This window comes from Canis aureus, chromosome 32 (genome assembly GCF_053574225.1).
Source record: "Canis aureus isolate CA01 chromosome 32, VMU_Caureus_v.1.0, whole genome shotgun sequence".
Lineage (NCBI taxonomy): Eukaryota > Metazoa > Chordata > Mammalia > Carnivora > Canidae > Canis > Canis aureus.
Window position 1 is genome coordinate 31,371,824 of NC_135642.1, and position 16,358 is coordinate 31,388,181.

General features: G+C 34.5%; 1 protein-coding gene across 4 annotated transcripts in view; it reads right to left on the reverse strand.

Moving 5' to 3' along the window:
* Window positions 1-4,274: 4,274 nt before the first annotated feature.
* The window catches only part of VPS13C (vacuolar protein sorting 13 homolog C), a 170,645-nt gene continuing 158,561 nt past the window's right edge, over window positions 4,275-16,358 (reverse strand). For 2 of the 4 annotated variants that reach the window (XM_077881332.1, XM_077881330.1), the window contains 4 exons: window positions 15,199-15,287; window positions 8,288-8,411; window positions 6,613-6,693; window positions 4,275-6,303 (listed from right to left, as the gene is read on the reverse strand). In XM_077881332.1, the coding sequence (XP_077737458.1) occupies window positions 6,202-6,303; window positions 6,613-6,693; window positions 8,288-8,411; window positions 15,199-15,287 (396 nt within the window). In that variant the 3' untranslated portion in view covers window positions 4,275-6,201. Of the gene's footprint in view, window positions 6,304-6,612; window positions 6,694-8,287; window positions 8,412-15,198; window positions 15,288-16,358 lie in introns of those variants that run through there. The other 2 variants (XR_013370400.1, XR_013370399.1) reach the window with 1 other exon arrangement.

Genomic DNA, 16,358 nt, shown 5'->3' on the forward strand with positions numbered 1-16,358 from the left:
TTGGTGCTTCCAAAGGAGCTGCATTATAATTCAACATTGATTGAGTCATTAATTTTAGGTAGAATGGACAATATATTCTTATTCGCCAGTCTAAGTCATGGGTAATCAGTCTTTATGGCTCTTACAAAACAGTGTTTTCAATAGTATCCATTCACCATCTGGATTGTAATAATAGTCATGCAAGATTTCCACTCTATTCATTTGGGGTCAACTCAAATGAAGCATTTTCTAGATCTCTAAACTTTAACCATAGGAATCTTTAACATGGGCAAGCAACTGTTTCCTGCAATGTGTTTGTGGTTGATAATTCCACATGTATTAAAATGTCACAAAGACCTTACAACTATTTCAGAATCTCTCGGAAGCATGACTCTCTTAGCTTAAAGAAAAAAAAATATCTGCTATTGACATAACATAGTTACTGATATTCAAATGACTGCGGAGTCTAGGAAATCTTTATTATTTTTTTAAATAAGAATTCTCTTAATCCTCTATTCATGCCACACACACCCTTTTTCTTAAACTATTTTTGAAAATGTGCATTAACCTGAATTGAATGAAATAGGGAAGATTTGATCAGAAGTGTTACAGTAAGTTAAGGATCTTTAGTGTGTGGCTAAAGTGTGGCTTAATTTATACCATCAATAAGTGCTTGCTTAACCAATTTGCAGAATCATCTGATGAAGCTAACATGTTGTAGTTTCCATTCAAATTGCAACCTTCAAACACCTGCTCATTTGTTACATCATTGCCTTATGATATTCTGTGCTTAAAAATATCATTTCTTCCTTGATAAGCCCCTACCTAGTTGTGATAAAGTATGCATCTTGGGCATTTTTTTTCCTGCCTCTGAATCAGTAGAACTCTCCAATGGTTTGAATATTGCAGAACACCCTATGTTTGATTCGTTGTTCTGACTGGACATTAGAAAAGAGGCAAGTTTTCTGTTTTTTTCCTAATTTTTACAGCTCAAAAGCTATGTTTGCTAGTAAACTGCCACAAATAATATAAGACCATGCATAAGAATTCCCTAGGAAAAAATAAATTTAGACAAAGGGCCAGTTTAGATTTCAAGTGTTACTACGGGAAATGCTTGTCACTGTTAAGCCTAAAACACAGATGAGAAAATACATAGATAAATTTGAGACAAGAGTGTGAGGTTCTAAAAGGGATCCAAGAAGCTAACATTGGCCACGTTCATTCAAAGTTGACACAAATATCCTTTTTTCTAGAAAGAGGTGGAGATAAGAGGGAGGTTGGTTGGTGTTGGATCCTAATTTTAGCTCCTATCTCATCACAGGATCTTGGGAAAATCATTTAGTGTCTTGTTTCTATTCCATTTGTAAGATTCATTATATAGTATAATATCAAGATTGATGGACTTGTTCAGAAAGTAACTATTTTAGGTTTTGCCAGCCATATTGCTTCTGTCACAACTATCCCAACTCTACCACTGTAGAGTGGGAACTGCCATAACCAAGACTAATGAATGAATATTGTTGCATTCCAATAAAACTTTACTTACAAGAACAGATTTTTTTTTTTTTTTTTGGCTCCTGGGCTACAGTATGCCAAAAGCCAATATAAAATCTACTTAATGAAGAGAATTTAACAATAGAGATACATCATAAAGAGAAATAAAGTAATGTATAAAAAAGGAAAGAAAAGAAGATATATAAAGCTTAAATGATGACAAAGGAGGAAAATGGTTTGAGGGGAAAGAAAAGGTATTATAAGGTAAATGTCTTTATTTTTTAAAAAGATTTTTAATTTATTTATTCATGAGAGACAGAGGGAGAGTCAGAGAGACACAGGCAGAGGGAGAAGCAGGCTCCATGCAGGGAGCTCGACGTGGGACTCGATCCCAGGTCCCCAGGATCAGGCCCTGGGCCGAAGGCGGCGCTAAACTGCTAAGCCACCCGGGCTGCAGTAAATGTCTTTTTTAAATTAAAGATTTTATTTGAGAGAGACAGCAAGCACAAGCAGGGGTGGGGGAAGAGGCAGAAGGAGAAGCAGACTCCCTGATGAGCCAGGGACCCTAACATGGGGCCCAATCCCAGGGCCCGGGGATAGTGACCTGAGCTGAAGGCAGATGCTTAACCGACTGAGCCACCCAGGCACCCCAAGGTAAATGTAAATGTTTCCTACAAAAACAAACCCAAAGACCAAGATCTGAAACCTACTTTTGATGAAAATTATTTATCATGGAATTTTAACTATACCTGAGAAATTTTAAGCATTATAGTCAATCTCTGGGGAAGCTACTTGGTTCTTCTTCAAGTTAAAAAAAAATACTGAAGAACTGAATCCTCTTTGTGTTCACTATTATCCTAGTGGATACTATCAACGTAGAGGATCATGTGAGCTTATTTCATTACTTTTGAATTATTTTCCCACTAGAGGTCAATTCTAAAAACTTTTCATCCACCAGATATTTACTTAATTAATATACAAAGCAGACAAAAATCATGACTTGGTTCTAATTTGTATTTTTTTCTCCAGAGTTTTTGCAAACCTTTGTGATGCATCATCCTCCTATGGTAACATTTCAGCCTCCTGTATGTCAACATCAATTACTTTGAACATTTATCAGAACAATTTTCCAGCATAATTGTAAAATGGAACATTGACATGATCTGAAGTAGAAGAAAATTCAGTTTCTCCTCCTGTATTTTAGTTTTTTTCTAAAACTTGAGAAGCAACTTTAAAAATTGGTAATTTTGGGGGTATACAGATTTACAATCTCTTATCTGAAACCCTTCAACCAGATAGAATTCAGAAGATAGAGCTTTTTAAATTTTAGAAAGGCATTATGCTTCATATACCACAGCTTCTACACCTCCAATGAAGTCCAGAGCAGTACCTCATAACTGAATATATTAATTTTGCTGCAGCACAACTCATTTAAACCAAATATAATAAATACCAAAATTAGCTTTATGTCACTTCAGTTGAGTTTTTGATCAAATGTGTTTACTTCAAATTTATGAAAAACTTCTTAGTTTTCAGAGCTTTTTGAATTTTGGTAAGGGATCCTGGGTCTGTCAGGTGTAAAAACAAAAGCAAAAACAAAAAACTCAAAAGTCCTTTCTAAAGGCTTTTTCAGTTCTAAGAGATCCACTATGTTGAGTATTTGAATGAAATAGCCTTATAACTCAAGATACTTTCAAGCATGAATTCAAAAGAAGCCTAAATTTTTCCACTATGGTCACAATTACCAAGAGAAATGTGATCCCCCTCTGCTCCAGTGAGTTTCCATTTCTTTTCAGAACCAACGCATACGTGCAATAAACTCGCTTCCATCAGTAGTAGTGGGCATTCTGGCAGTAATTTTCAACCAAAAGGACTTGTCTCTTGAGGATTGTTTTCTCCCTGGTAGAAAGATGGTTCTTGTAGCTCTGGTAGTAATTGCAGCTCCATATTTTAATAACATAGACATTTGTAGAGCTCTTTTCTAATTATATTAAGTCCAGAGCATTAATTTTTAGTCCTGGCTGTGCCTTAAGAAATGCATGTGGGACACTTAAAAATACAGACAGAGGCAACACCAGATCAATAGACTTAGAGGAAAGCGTACAGTGTCTTCCCTCAAACATCATTCAAAATATGAAACACATGTAAGTAAATCCATCCTAGATCAGATTTTTCATATGATACTTTGGTCTCTGCACCTTCCAATGTTTTGTTCTTTCTTATTTTGATGCCTCTGCTTTGCTACAGTCCACAGCACGCACCTGTTCTTCTTTATTGCATAATCCAGGACTGGGAGAGTTTTCAGATTTGTAGTCTGATCTCCCAGTAAAGGGAGTAGAGGGAGGGGAAGAGAGAGAAACAGAAAGGAGCCTCCCAGACTATCATGCAGTCTAAGAAAGGTTCTGCAAGGCCACTGAAGAGTCTTCAAGCCAGTTAGCTATCGGAGGAGTTCCTGTCTCCCAGGAATGGGCCTGCACTCGTATCCTTGCCATATGCCATCAATGACTAATAGAAACAACAGAAGGCATAACCCCAGTGCAAAAGCAGCCAAAGATTTCGAAGTGTGGGAGCAGGGCCCTTGACAAATATGTTCTCTGTATTCCCCCTGCACTGAAGACCTGTGCCAGAGATGTGGTCAAGGGGCTCAGTACCCTCCAGAAAAGGCTTCCACTTAGGACCATTTTTTTTTAAATGCTCTGTAACTATTAACTTTCCACTAGGATAGGACTGGAAGAGGAAAGGGGAAAGACACAGAAAGTAAAGGTAAGTGTTATTTGAATATTTAACACACACCTACAAAGTTTTCACACTTGTAAACAATGCACCAAATATTTTATTTCTCTCAGTAGTTCATATGCAAGCAATTAACTCTCAAAGCATTTTTAAAAACACAAAATACATTATACTTTACCAATGAATTATTTCTATCCCAGAGGATTAAATCAAATTAAAATGTTACAAACATTTGAAAGTTTATTTTTACCTCAACTGAGATGAATTTAAATATATCTATAAAAAATTTTAAATCAATGTTTTGTACATGCCATCAGTATAATACGGTTTCTTAAATATTTAGGACATTGTCAATAGCTGTGATTCCTATGAAATATATAATCAGATATCTCAAATTCCTGATTAAGTCAAATTTAAAGATACAAAACACTAGTGCATTTGCTATGAAATTCTGTTTATGATGCTTCTTTTAATATACTGCAATTAACTACTGATACAGAAATTCTGTTTAAGGCTAGAAGTTTTATATATGACACGTTCCTTCACAGAAAAAAAAATGATGTTGAAAAGGCAAGGTCCACCATACTGTATCAGAGATCAAGTACCAGATAACTGGTACCCTAACTGATATTAGGGTATCAGTTGTTATATCCTCTTTTTGGAGTCTATAGTAGATAATAACTAGGAAACATTTTAAAAGTTTTACGGCTTTCTTACAAAACAGATATAAAGTTTGTAGAAACTTGACCACATATCAACAAAGAGCAAATCAAGTATGTCCACATCTTCATTTCTTCAATTCGGTGATTTGAAATAAATGTTACATTAAAAACCATGAGCAAATATAAAGATTCATTCAAGGATATTAAATACTTCTCATCATTTTAAAAGAAACTTTTATAGGCAGTATATCTCTGATCAGCATAAGTGAGATGTGGAAAGGACAAAAATAAAATACTGTACTGAACTGATTCTCATAAGCTTGCTCCCTCAAAGGATACACTTACCAGGTATTTTCCACAGTGTTGTCATATGTGCCTTATTTTATTTTTATATAAAATAACTAGACATTTTTCATACTTCTTAGTAAATATTTAAAATACATTTCAAGGTATGCAATAGGATTAAGCATTAGTTTATGATGCCCATAAAACTCTTTCAACTTATAAAAAAATAATTTCTAGAAATATAAAAATATCAAGCTTTTCATATTTCTGAGTCTCGAAAAACATAAAGTACACTATTTTCATGTATCAGTGTTATAATTGTGCCACTTAAGTTCATCTCAAAAGAGCATGTAAATAATTTCAAAAGTTTTATGATGGCTACATTACAGACCACAGACCACAGATAGTTTGAGATTTGATTTTCCATATGTTTTTATATTCTAATGCAAGGAAGAAAAATAAGCACCAAAGTAAAAAATGTTTTTATTAGGAGAAAAATAATGTTTTCATGAAGAGAAAACAGAAAACATGTCATCTCTCCCTCTAGTGGCTTTTCTTCAATTATCTGATTTACCAAAAATATGAACTCAGTTCAATTACTGAACAAAGTACCCTTAAATAAAATATCCAACATGTGTACAAAGGTTTGTCCAAAATCTCCTAAAGAACACCAGTCATTCTAAGCTTTTTTCTCGTTCTTCAGTAAGAACTTTAATTAAAAACAAGCCCATTGCCCTTTGCTTCACAACTTTAACATTAATGGAAATTCCACTCTGAGTTTAAAGTGTTATTTCTTTGAGGGCCTGACCCATATAGGGGGCAGCGTAGAAGTGAATTGCTGACATAGATATGGTTACAAAATTAGAGTTAAAACTAAAGGGGAAAAAAATGGAAAATCCAATACCAGTTACCCTAGAAAAGAATTCAAGAACTGAAGGATTGCTTTAAAAATTCTCTTTAGCAAGATAAAGAAGAGTGATTTATAGACAAGACCAACAGTTGGTTTTTCTCCCGGTAGCAGCCCTCTGGGGCTGCTTTAATAGTGTGATTAAAATGGTATTTGGGGCCTGAGAAGTTTCAGTGATGACTGCTTCTTCAATTTTTGCTGTTGTCTCATTGATTGTGCATCATCAATGGCATTATATGCTTTCTGTAAAATAAAATATTTACTATGAATGGTAAAGACAAGTACAGGCTCATCTATGGGTAAAGGCAGAAAAGCAAGAGTTGGAGCTTTCCATACAGGTCCAACAGCAAAGAACAAGAATACACTAGTCCATAGGTGTAATGTGAAATAAGACCCTTATGCCCTAGTGAGCCCACAATATATTATTTTAAGCTAACATATCCATCCAGAGTTAAAATTGGAAAATCTTCTGGGAGAAATAATCAGTATAACAGATTAAAAAAATTCTTCCAGCTAACAACAAAGGAGGCATTCTGTAAAGTCAATGTTTACCTCTGCTGTGGCGGCGTCCTGCAGGTAAATGCTCCGGTAGCCATAACCAGCACTGTCTTTTTTGTGGAATAGTCCCTGCTCCTGTTTCAAAAGAAACAATGACAGAAAAATTATTCTGGGGAAGAAAAAAAATCAAACCCTTAATTGGATGCTTAAATGTCAATTCTATTTTATAACCAACAGACTAACCAAATATCCATATTCAGGTATGATAAGAACTAAATCATTTCAGTACAAGGATAGTGGTTCCATATGTGAGTTGTTAGAATTTATGAAATTGGATGAGTACACATCTATCTGGGTAAAATAATGGCTTTCTACAGGCTATGATAAATAGCCTACAGAAACACCACTTGATAACTCACCACATCTGACAAATCAAAAAACCCTTCCTTCATTTCCTTGGCTGATAGATAAAATTCTTATATAATGTAAAACACATTGAGTCAATTCTCACCACTGATGTGAAAGAAAAGTGATAACTGAGGAGACAGTAATATATATGCAGAGTGACACAGTTTTCCCTGGTTTGAAAACTATGTTTCATATACCAAGGGGTACTTTCAATTTCAACGCTCTACAATGAGGTAAGGTTGAAATGCAAAATGGTATTGTTCTACAGTTCTTTTATTTGTAAATTTGTATGAAAAGAAAACATAAATTAAAGGATAATAGTACCTGCATCTCTATTAAGTTTTATGATAAATGTTTTTCAGATAGTTCCAATAACAGGTATCATTCTTGTTTAGGAGAAAATACACATTCCAAGAATAACCACCCTCAAAATGACAATTTGTAGTTTTTTTTTAAAGGGGTGAAAATAAATTTATAATATATATAAGAAAAATGATACATTTCAAAGTAAAGTGAAGCCTGAGAACTATGCAAAGGGTTGGGGTATCATTTCTGTTAATCACTTGCTATGTAATTAAAAGTTCTTCCTTAGAAAATGATGAGAGGGATCCCTGGGTGGCGCAGTGGTTTGGCGCCTGCCTTTGGCCCAGGGCGCGATCCTGGAGACCCGGGATCGAATCCCACGTCGGGCTCCCAGTGCATGGAGCCCGCTTCTCCCTCTGCCTGTGTCTCTGCCTCTCTCTCTCTCTGTGTGGCTATCATAAATAAATAAAAAAAAAAGAAAAAAAGAAAATGATGAGAAGGGAAGACATGAAAGTATTATCATATACTTAAATTGTATTTACATTTAAGTAAATACATTTAATGTATGTACATTTAATGCACTTAAATTTTGTAAGTGCCAAATGTGTTAAAACATGAGTGTTTCAGATATACTTGTAATTATCTCCTAAAAGCCTTAAAAAGGGAATCTTCCAAAAAGCATCTAAGATTACAGCAGAATAATTATTCATATGAAGTAAAAAAAATAATAATTCTTATTTACTAATGCTTTACTCTACAAAAAGGAAGCATCCACATCTTAATTCTTCTACTGGACACTTGACATAATCAAAGACTGTCAAAAGAATACAGCACAGAAATAAATTGACTATACATCTTTCCTTACATTTCACCATATTATAATAACAATAATATAATCATCATCACAATGATCCTTCAAACACTTTGTGTAGTTAGCTGTAAAAGACAGCCAGAAAGCACTGGTTTCCACTCAATTAACAAAGTCTTGGCTCTAAACATGTAATTCATGTTTTTTTACCTTGACTGGAATTTTTAGCATGTTTCCATGGACACTGGGAGGAAATACAAAATCTTCAAATGGACATTGCCAGTCTATGGACATATGGCCTAGGATTTCAACTTCATTTATACACAACACTCGCCTGTTTTTCAAAAGGAAACAAAAGCATGCAGGTAGTCATAAAGATAGTTCATTATTCTAATATTTCACTTTGCTGGATGGCACAGGCAGTATTCAGTAAATAATATAACTTGGCACTAAACAAATATGCTTTACATTTAAAAAAAAAAGCCTAGGTAACTGTCAAAGAGAAAATATGGCACCTACCAACTAACACAGCAGACTTTCAAAAGTTCCCCTTCTGCCAATCTTGCAAAATTCAGAAAAGTGTCATTTTTTTTTAACTGACCGAAAAACTTAAATCATCTTTGAAACACATAAGGAACAGGCTGTACTCTCATCTGGGAAGCAATAAAGGCAGAAGCCCCTGAAAATGTTTTACTTGGAAAATTATTAATTGCTCTTTACTGTCAATCATCTATGCCTTCCAGTCAAGAAAGAATGTGCAGGAAATGTCACAAACCTCAAATGTCAGCAAAGATTCACTTTAGGCCTACTAATAAATATCAGGTTTGAACACTTTAACACTAATGTACTGTATCAGAGTGAGTATCCCATTTTACTTAATAGCAAGGAGGAGGAGATGGGAGTGGGGAGGAGGAGAAGGAGGCAGAAGGGAAAGAAAAAGAAAAGAAAAATCACGGAATCCTTAAAGGACATCCACACTGATTTTCCAGTGTGTGATTCAGATTAATTACTGATATAACCATACTTGATTCTGATTACAGAAAGCATAACTAGGAAAGTAAAGGAATTGTTAATTCTACAAATATCCAGGGTGCTAGAGAAACCAAGAAGATAGTATTTCTGCTTGAGAGGCACTTATAGGTTAGAAGGGAAATAAACATGTAAATATTCTGACAGCAAAATAAGATGAGTGCAGAAGGACAGTGTGCAGAAAATTATTCCGGAGCACAAGAAAGAGGGACTGATTATGTGGGTAAAGTATGTGGTATAAGAGCTGATTCTTGAAAGAAAGGAGTTCTCTATGTGGGAAAGGGAAAAGATAGTCCAGACAAAGGGAGCAGAGCACTAACATAATGGAGGGTACAAAAAGGGGAGGGTTTATTTGAGGAATGTAGAGGTCTATAGCTGGAATATCACATATACACAAAGGTGAGAAAATTAGCTTAGTGCCAGATCTTGAAGGGTTTTTGTTGTTGGGGTTTTTTTGTTTTGTTTTGTTGTTGGTTTTTTTTTTCAATTTTAGTACATCTTGACTTTAAATCTGTAAGGTAATGGGAAATTTCATGATCAAGTTTCCATTTTAGAGTCACAGCTCTAGTGGCCAAGGGAGGAGAGAAGGGATAATCAAAGTAGAACACTAACAGAATAGTCCAATCAGGGAACAGAACCTCAGTTAGGACAGTAGCTATGAAAAAGGAGGAGAGCAAGGTGGATTCTAGATGCTTAGGAGGTAGAGCTGAATGAACCTGGTGACTGATGTAGGGTGAGGATTGAACTAAACCTCCAGCACTATTTCTCAGCAGAGGAACTACTGGAATTTGGGGCTGACTTGGGACTGTTGTGTACTGTAGGAAGTTCAACATCCCTAGTTCAAGGCTTCAAAGGGCCAGAAGTGCTCTCTCATCATTGTGACATCCTTCAACACCACTCCATATTCTAAACAGTCTCCAAGAAGTGGATTCTATCCCTTCACTTCCTGTTCCAGAAGAGAATCACAAGAGCTAAGAGTTCCAGATAACAATTACAAATCACTGTGTCAAATGCAAATTCACCATTCCCATTGTCTTCACATTCTCTTTTCTCTTCACCATGCCAATAATAATATTGTTCTCGTAGCACTCTAAATCCTTTTCATTCTCTTCCTCCCATTCCATGTTTACCAGAGCTCAAATCTTGGTCTTCTATTTGACACACACACTGGAAAATCTCCAAGATCTCAACTCCAATCCTTATCTAAACTCCAATTATCTACACCTACATTTATAATCTACATCTCTATCTGTCCCCTGGACTATTAAGGCATCTCTACCATGATATCTCAAAGTGACATGAAATTCACTAAGTTTAAAAACAGAAACAAAAACAATCTTTTTCCTTAAATTACTATAAATGATAATACCAATACTCTTGGTATTTAAGCCCCAAACCAAAAAGTCCTCTTATATTCCTTTCTCTTCTAAACTCAATCAACGCCAAGCCCTAGTCTTTTCAAGGCTGTCTTTGTTCTTTTAGTTTAGGCCTCACTGCTTCCTATCAGAACCACTGCCACAGTCTATGTGGTAGACAGAATTCTACTATGGTCCCAAAGATTCCCTGTCTTCTAGTATATAGACCTGTACAATCCCCATGACTATGAATATGATGGATTTCTCCCCCATGATTAGGTTTTATTATAAGGCAAAGGTGATTTTAAGAAAAAGTTTATCTGCATGGGCATGACATAAACACAAGGCCCCTTTAAATCTGGGTTAGAGGCTGAGAATCCAGAGTGCTGGTTGCTGAACTGAAGAAGCAGAAAGCCACATGGCAAAAATGAGGATAGGTTCCAGATGCTGTTAGCAGATACCCCGCTCACAGAGATCCAGGAAACTGGGATATTAGTCCTACAACTGCAAGGAACTGAATTCTGCCAACAACACTAAGTGAGCTTGGAAGTGGATTCTGTCCCAGAGCCTTCTAAAAAGGAAGTTTATATTTTGATTTAAGCCTGTGAAACCCTGAGCAGAGAGCCCAGCCATGCCATAGCCAACTCCTGTCCTAGAGAAATTGTGAGATAGTAAATCTGTGTTATTTTAAGCTGCTAATTTTATGGTAATTTTCTATGCAACAATAGAAAACTAACTGGTCTCTAACTGGTCTCCCTGACTCCACTGTGATGCTCATCCATTTCGACATCTAAACTGCTGCCAGAGATCTTTCTAAACTGCAAACATCATCATATTAGTTCTCGTGCACAAACCTTCAGTGGGAGTGAAAAAAAGAGAGACTTACGTGTGAGCTATGTGCATATACCTCTATGTGAAAAGCTGCAATAATGAACAATAAAATATCTATACTTTTAAAAAAATTAGTAATCTTCCATCACATTAATGATAAAATCTATACCCTTCAGATGTCATGAGCAGATACCTATGACTATTTCATCTCCCAATGCTTTCCCACCAACATCCTGCTGTCCAGCCATTTCAAATGATCATACTGTTCAAAATGCCGTACTGTTTAATCCCTCTGACTGCCTGCTATTTAGGTATGAAAACTCCATACTCTGTAAGACAGCTCAAGCACATCTGCCCTAACACACTCCCCATGATACCTAGGTTCCCACGTTACTGAACCAAGACATTTTTCCTTTCCAGAGTCTCTGTATATCACTTTATCTTAGCATCTAGTATACTGTGATGTCACTAATAATGTGCCAGACCCTCCTTTAGATGAGGAGGGGACAGAAGATATAACTTTTAACTGTGTCCCTATTTCTGTCAGACACTGATAGTGCAATGGTCAAAATATGTATGTCCTCTCCCAAATCATACATTGAATCCCAAACCCAATGTGATGGTATTTAGAGGTGGCACCTTTGGGGGTGAGTAGGTCATGAGGGTAGAGCCCTCATGAGATGAGATCATCTCATCAGTGCCCTTATAAAAGAGGCCTGAGGAAACTCCCTTACCACTTTTGCCATGTTAGGACACAGCAAGATGGCCATCTACGAATCAGGAAGTGAGCCCTCACAGACACAGAATCTGCTGGCCCCTTGACCTTAGACTTCCCAGGCTTCAGAACTGTGAAATTAATGCTTGTTGCTTAAGCCACCTATCTATGGTATTTTTGTTATGGTAGCCCATACAAACTAACACAGAAGGTTAAAAAAAATGCCTATTCAGAGAACAATTTCCTAATGAAGATTACTAAAATACTAAGCAGGAGTTAGGACCAACTAGTGAAGATACAGCCTGATAAATTTAGGTCATGAAAACTTGTATTTTTTTTCTAAAAACTGATAAGAGAAACAATTCAGACTAAATTTTAGATAAACTCCAATATGGAAAAATTAAGAGCCCTATATATTGGAAAACTCAAAAAAGTCATTAAAATATTGATAATGTATTAGGTAAAAAGAGCTAATATTAATTTATAAAATATTATTTAAATTCAGTAAGAAAAAGAATGACATAATAAAAAATAAACAAAGGATATGAAAAAGCAACTCATGGAATAGAAAATAAACATACATGATGAAGGTATTAAAATGTTCATACTCATTAGCAATCAAATAAATGCTAATTAAAACAAAGAACTATTTTCTGCCCATTAAGTTAGCAAGAACAAAAAAGTTTAAATAATAACACTAGTCTTAGCAAAACTCACAGGATAAAGAGCATTCTGTTAAACTGTTGGCTGAAAAAATAAATAAATAAATAAAACAAAACTGTTGGTTGTATGTAAAAAAAATCAATACAATTGTTCTGATAAAACAAGTTAGCAATATATAAAAGAGTCTCAAAAATCTTCACGGTTTTCAAATCAGCAATCCCACTGATAAGAATTCATCCTAAGGAAATAATTATAGAAAAAAGACTGAGTTGCAAAGATATGTTTATAATAATACAGTACTGGGAGGGAAAAACTGAATATCAAATAGGAATAAATAGCATTTAAATAAGTCATACTATATCCATAAATACAATATTACAATCATTAAAAAGTATGTTATCTATGAATATCTATCTAATGGTCTGGGAAGATGATAATAATACATTGGTGAAAAACCTAGGTTAGTTAAATATACCTAACGTATTTTTGTACATAGTACAAAATTCATACTTGAATGTACTGCAGCTGGCTGTAGAAATACATAGTTTTTACAAAATACATACGTAGCTGGATGGTGGGATTGCTGGTAAAGGCTGTTTTTAGGGGTTATCATAATTTATGATTCAAACCAAAACATTTTTAAAAATGAAAGGGAGGGGATCCCTGGGTGGCTCAGCATTTTGGCGCCTGTCTTTGGCCCAGGGCGCGATCCTGGAGTCCCGGGATCGAGTCCCGCGTCGGGCTCCGGGCATGGAGCCTGCTTCTCCTTCTGCCTGTGTCTCTGCCTCTCCCTCTCTCTCTATGTCTATCATGAATAAATAAATAAAATCTTAAAAAAAAAAATGAAAGGGATAGTTGCTAATTGGGACAAAAGGTGCAAATCAGCTCCGTTCTAAACAAACTACAATGTGTGGTTACTTTGTTTTCATCTTTTAAATTATTGTCTTTATCAGGGGTGGGCTAACTACAACCTGTGAGCCAAATTCAGCCTATGACCTGTATTAGTAAATAAAATCGTACTGGAAAACAGATACCCACCCCCCATTCATTTACATACTGTCCATGTTTTCCCACCACAAGGGCAGAAATGAATAGTTGGGAAACATACTATGGCCCTTGAAGCCTAAATATTTACAATCTGATCCTTTAAAGAAATTCTGCGGACTCTTGATCTGTACTATCTACAATGAATAAGCATAATTCTAGCAATAAAAGAGTTATTTTTTAAACACCAACTTTAGAAGAAATGCTATTTTTATGTAATCATTAAAGGTAAAACAGATCAGCATAATGATAATTACCTCAGTCAAAGCATTTCCTATTAGAGTCTTCTAAAGCTCTAAAGGAGACTAAATAATTGTACTGGTCAGAAATATCTTACTAATTACCTCCCAAAAAACCTCTATAAGTGACTAGATTTAAAGTTACTATGATTTTTCATTTTACTTGAAGAAAAACCAGATATATAACATGTACAGTAATATTCCCACAAAGTACTTAAATCAAATAAGTTCTAAAGTATTAAGTATTACCAGAAACAACCCACCCAAAAAACCCGATTTCTATTACCTAGTTTTGAATTACATAAAAGGTATACAATTTTAAAATGAATTAACACATTGCCATTGTAGCTAAGTACAACATATAGTACAAATAAACACTGTTTTGAGTCTAATCTAGTGCACAAAATACAAAATTATGGGCATAAAAAATAAATGATTATAGTCCAATCAGTAAAAAACACTTTTTAGATTGTTTTGCGCATATTTTTACTTAATGGGCAAATCATGTGACTGGTTAACTCCTTGAAAAAGTTTGTGGTTTAAGTCTGAATCCTATCATTTTAGTTTTCCTTTCTCTTCTTCCAGCCAAATATATTTCAATGCAGTAGAGTAAGGAATCTAATGCAGATTTTTGCCTATTGTAAATACTCTGCCTTAATCCTATTAAAGTATATAACTTAGAAGGTTCTGAAAATTGTTAACATTTAATAGTCATTTTGGAACAAGTGATATAGGAAAAATTTCAGGAAAATAAACTTAGTGGTTTAGTCCAAGTTCTTCTATTTGGAAAAATTATCTACCATTCCCAAAATACTTAGAAAAAAATTCGAAAAAACACACAGATGTAATACCATCCTTAAAAAAGGTATGCTAATCATCTAAAATAAAACCTTATAGTAAGAAAAAGTAATTCATGAACCCAGTCTCCATAGCTGGATTTACAATTCACATGTAATAGTATGACTACTACACCTACAAAGTCTATTCTAGACCCCATATCTCAGTAGTTGTTTAACTGGGATAACCTCCTTAACTATGCTGAGTCTCAGTTTCAGCATCTCCAAAACGAGAGGGTTAGAACAGATGATTTCAAAGGACTCATCTAGATTGTATTTTTGTGACTAAATGACAGTGAGCATTTTATAATTTTAGTATAGTTCTCCAAGTCCTCTGCCATTTTAGTTTTCGAAATTCTTGTCATCTATATAGTTTGCATTTGAAAAAAATGTCACTTAAAGTTAATACCTATTTGTAATCATAAGAATTGCCTTCTTGCTTCCAGAAATAGCACAGTGGTATCGGTACGTCTCTCCTTCTAACTTTCTGATATGATTCTGAAAAGAAAACAAGACTCAAAATTTGCATAGTACATGCATCCAAATAGTATTTTTCAATACTGTATATTAGTTAATTATAGTAACAGTGCTAGTTAGGGAAAAAAATATTAGAAACAAAGGCACAATATTGGCATATGAAGCTAGAAAAATATTCACAGCATAACTCTGAGTGTGCCTTAAGAGACAAATCTGTATTAAATGCTTACTAAATGATCTTATAAAATACATCTCATTCTGTGACAACACATAGGTTTAAAAATATCTACCAGAGGTAATCACGCATTTTCATTAATGGAATACGAACATATGCTAATATGAAGTGTGACATTAACGTTATAGGGGTTCTTAACCTTGGGTCCATGGAAAGACTCTGGGAGGTCTATGAACTGCACCTAAAATAGCACATAAAATTTTGAAAATGTGGTTCTGCAACTTTTCTCAGAAGATGGTTCATATTTTTCATCACTTTTTTAGTAGGTCTGTGATCCTTCTCAAAGGTTAAGAACCACTGATTTATATAGATAGATATACACATAATAAAATTTCAAGATAGCTGATCCTAATGCTTTTGAGTATTTGGTCTTATAGATTAAACATGCATGAAAAGTACATGTATGTAACAAATTATATTCTTGAAAGAAAAGAAAATATAATGTCAATATTAACAAACATGAAAAATTTCTAAGATTTCAAATAGCTGGCACAATTTATTGCTAAAGACAATAAACAAGCATAAATAATTCAAGTATAAATATTAGCACATTAAAATACATTTATTTTCATTTCAACTATCTCCAAACTATTGTGATTTGAATTAGCACACATTAAAAAATGAGTAAAATAGTTATTTTTATAATTAATGCTAATCGAATATTATTGACATTATCTATAATGCATGATTAAGGATCAGATGATATAATGTATATGAAACTACAGAACATAAATATAACTAATAAATAAGACTATAACATTTATAACCAAGAATACATCAATATTATTAAAAGGATAACAATCGATAATAATCACAAGCAGAGAAAACACATTTGTTATTTCAATGCTTACATACAC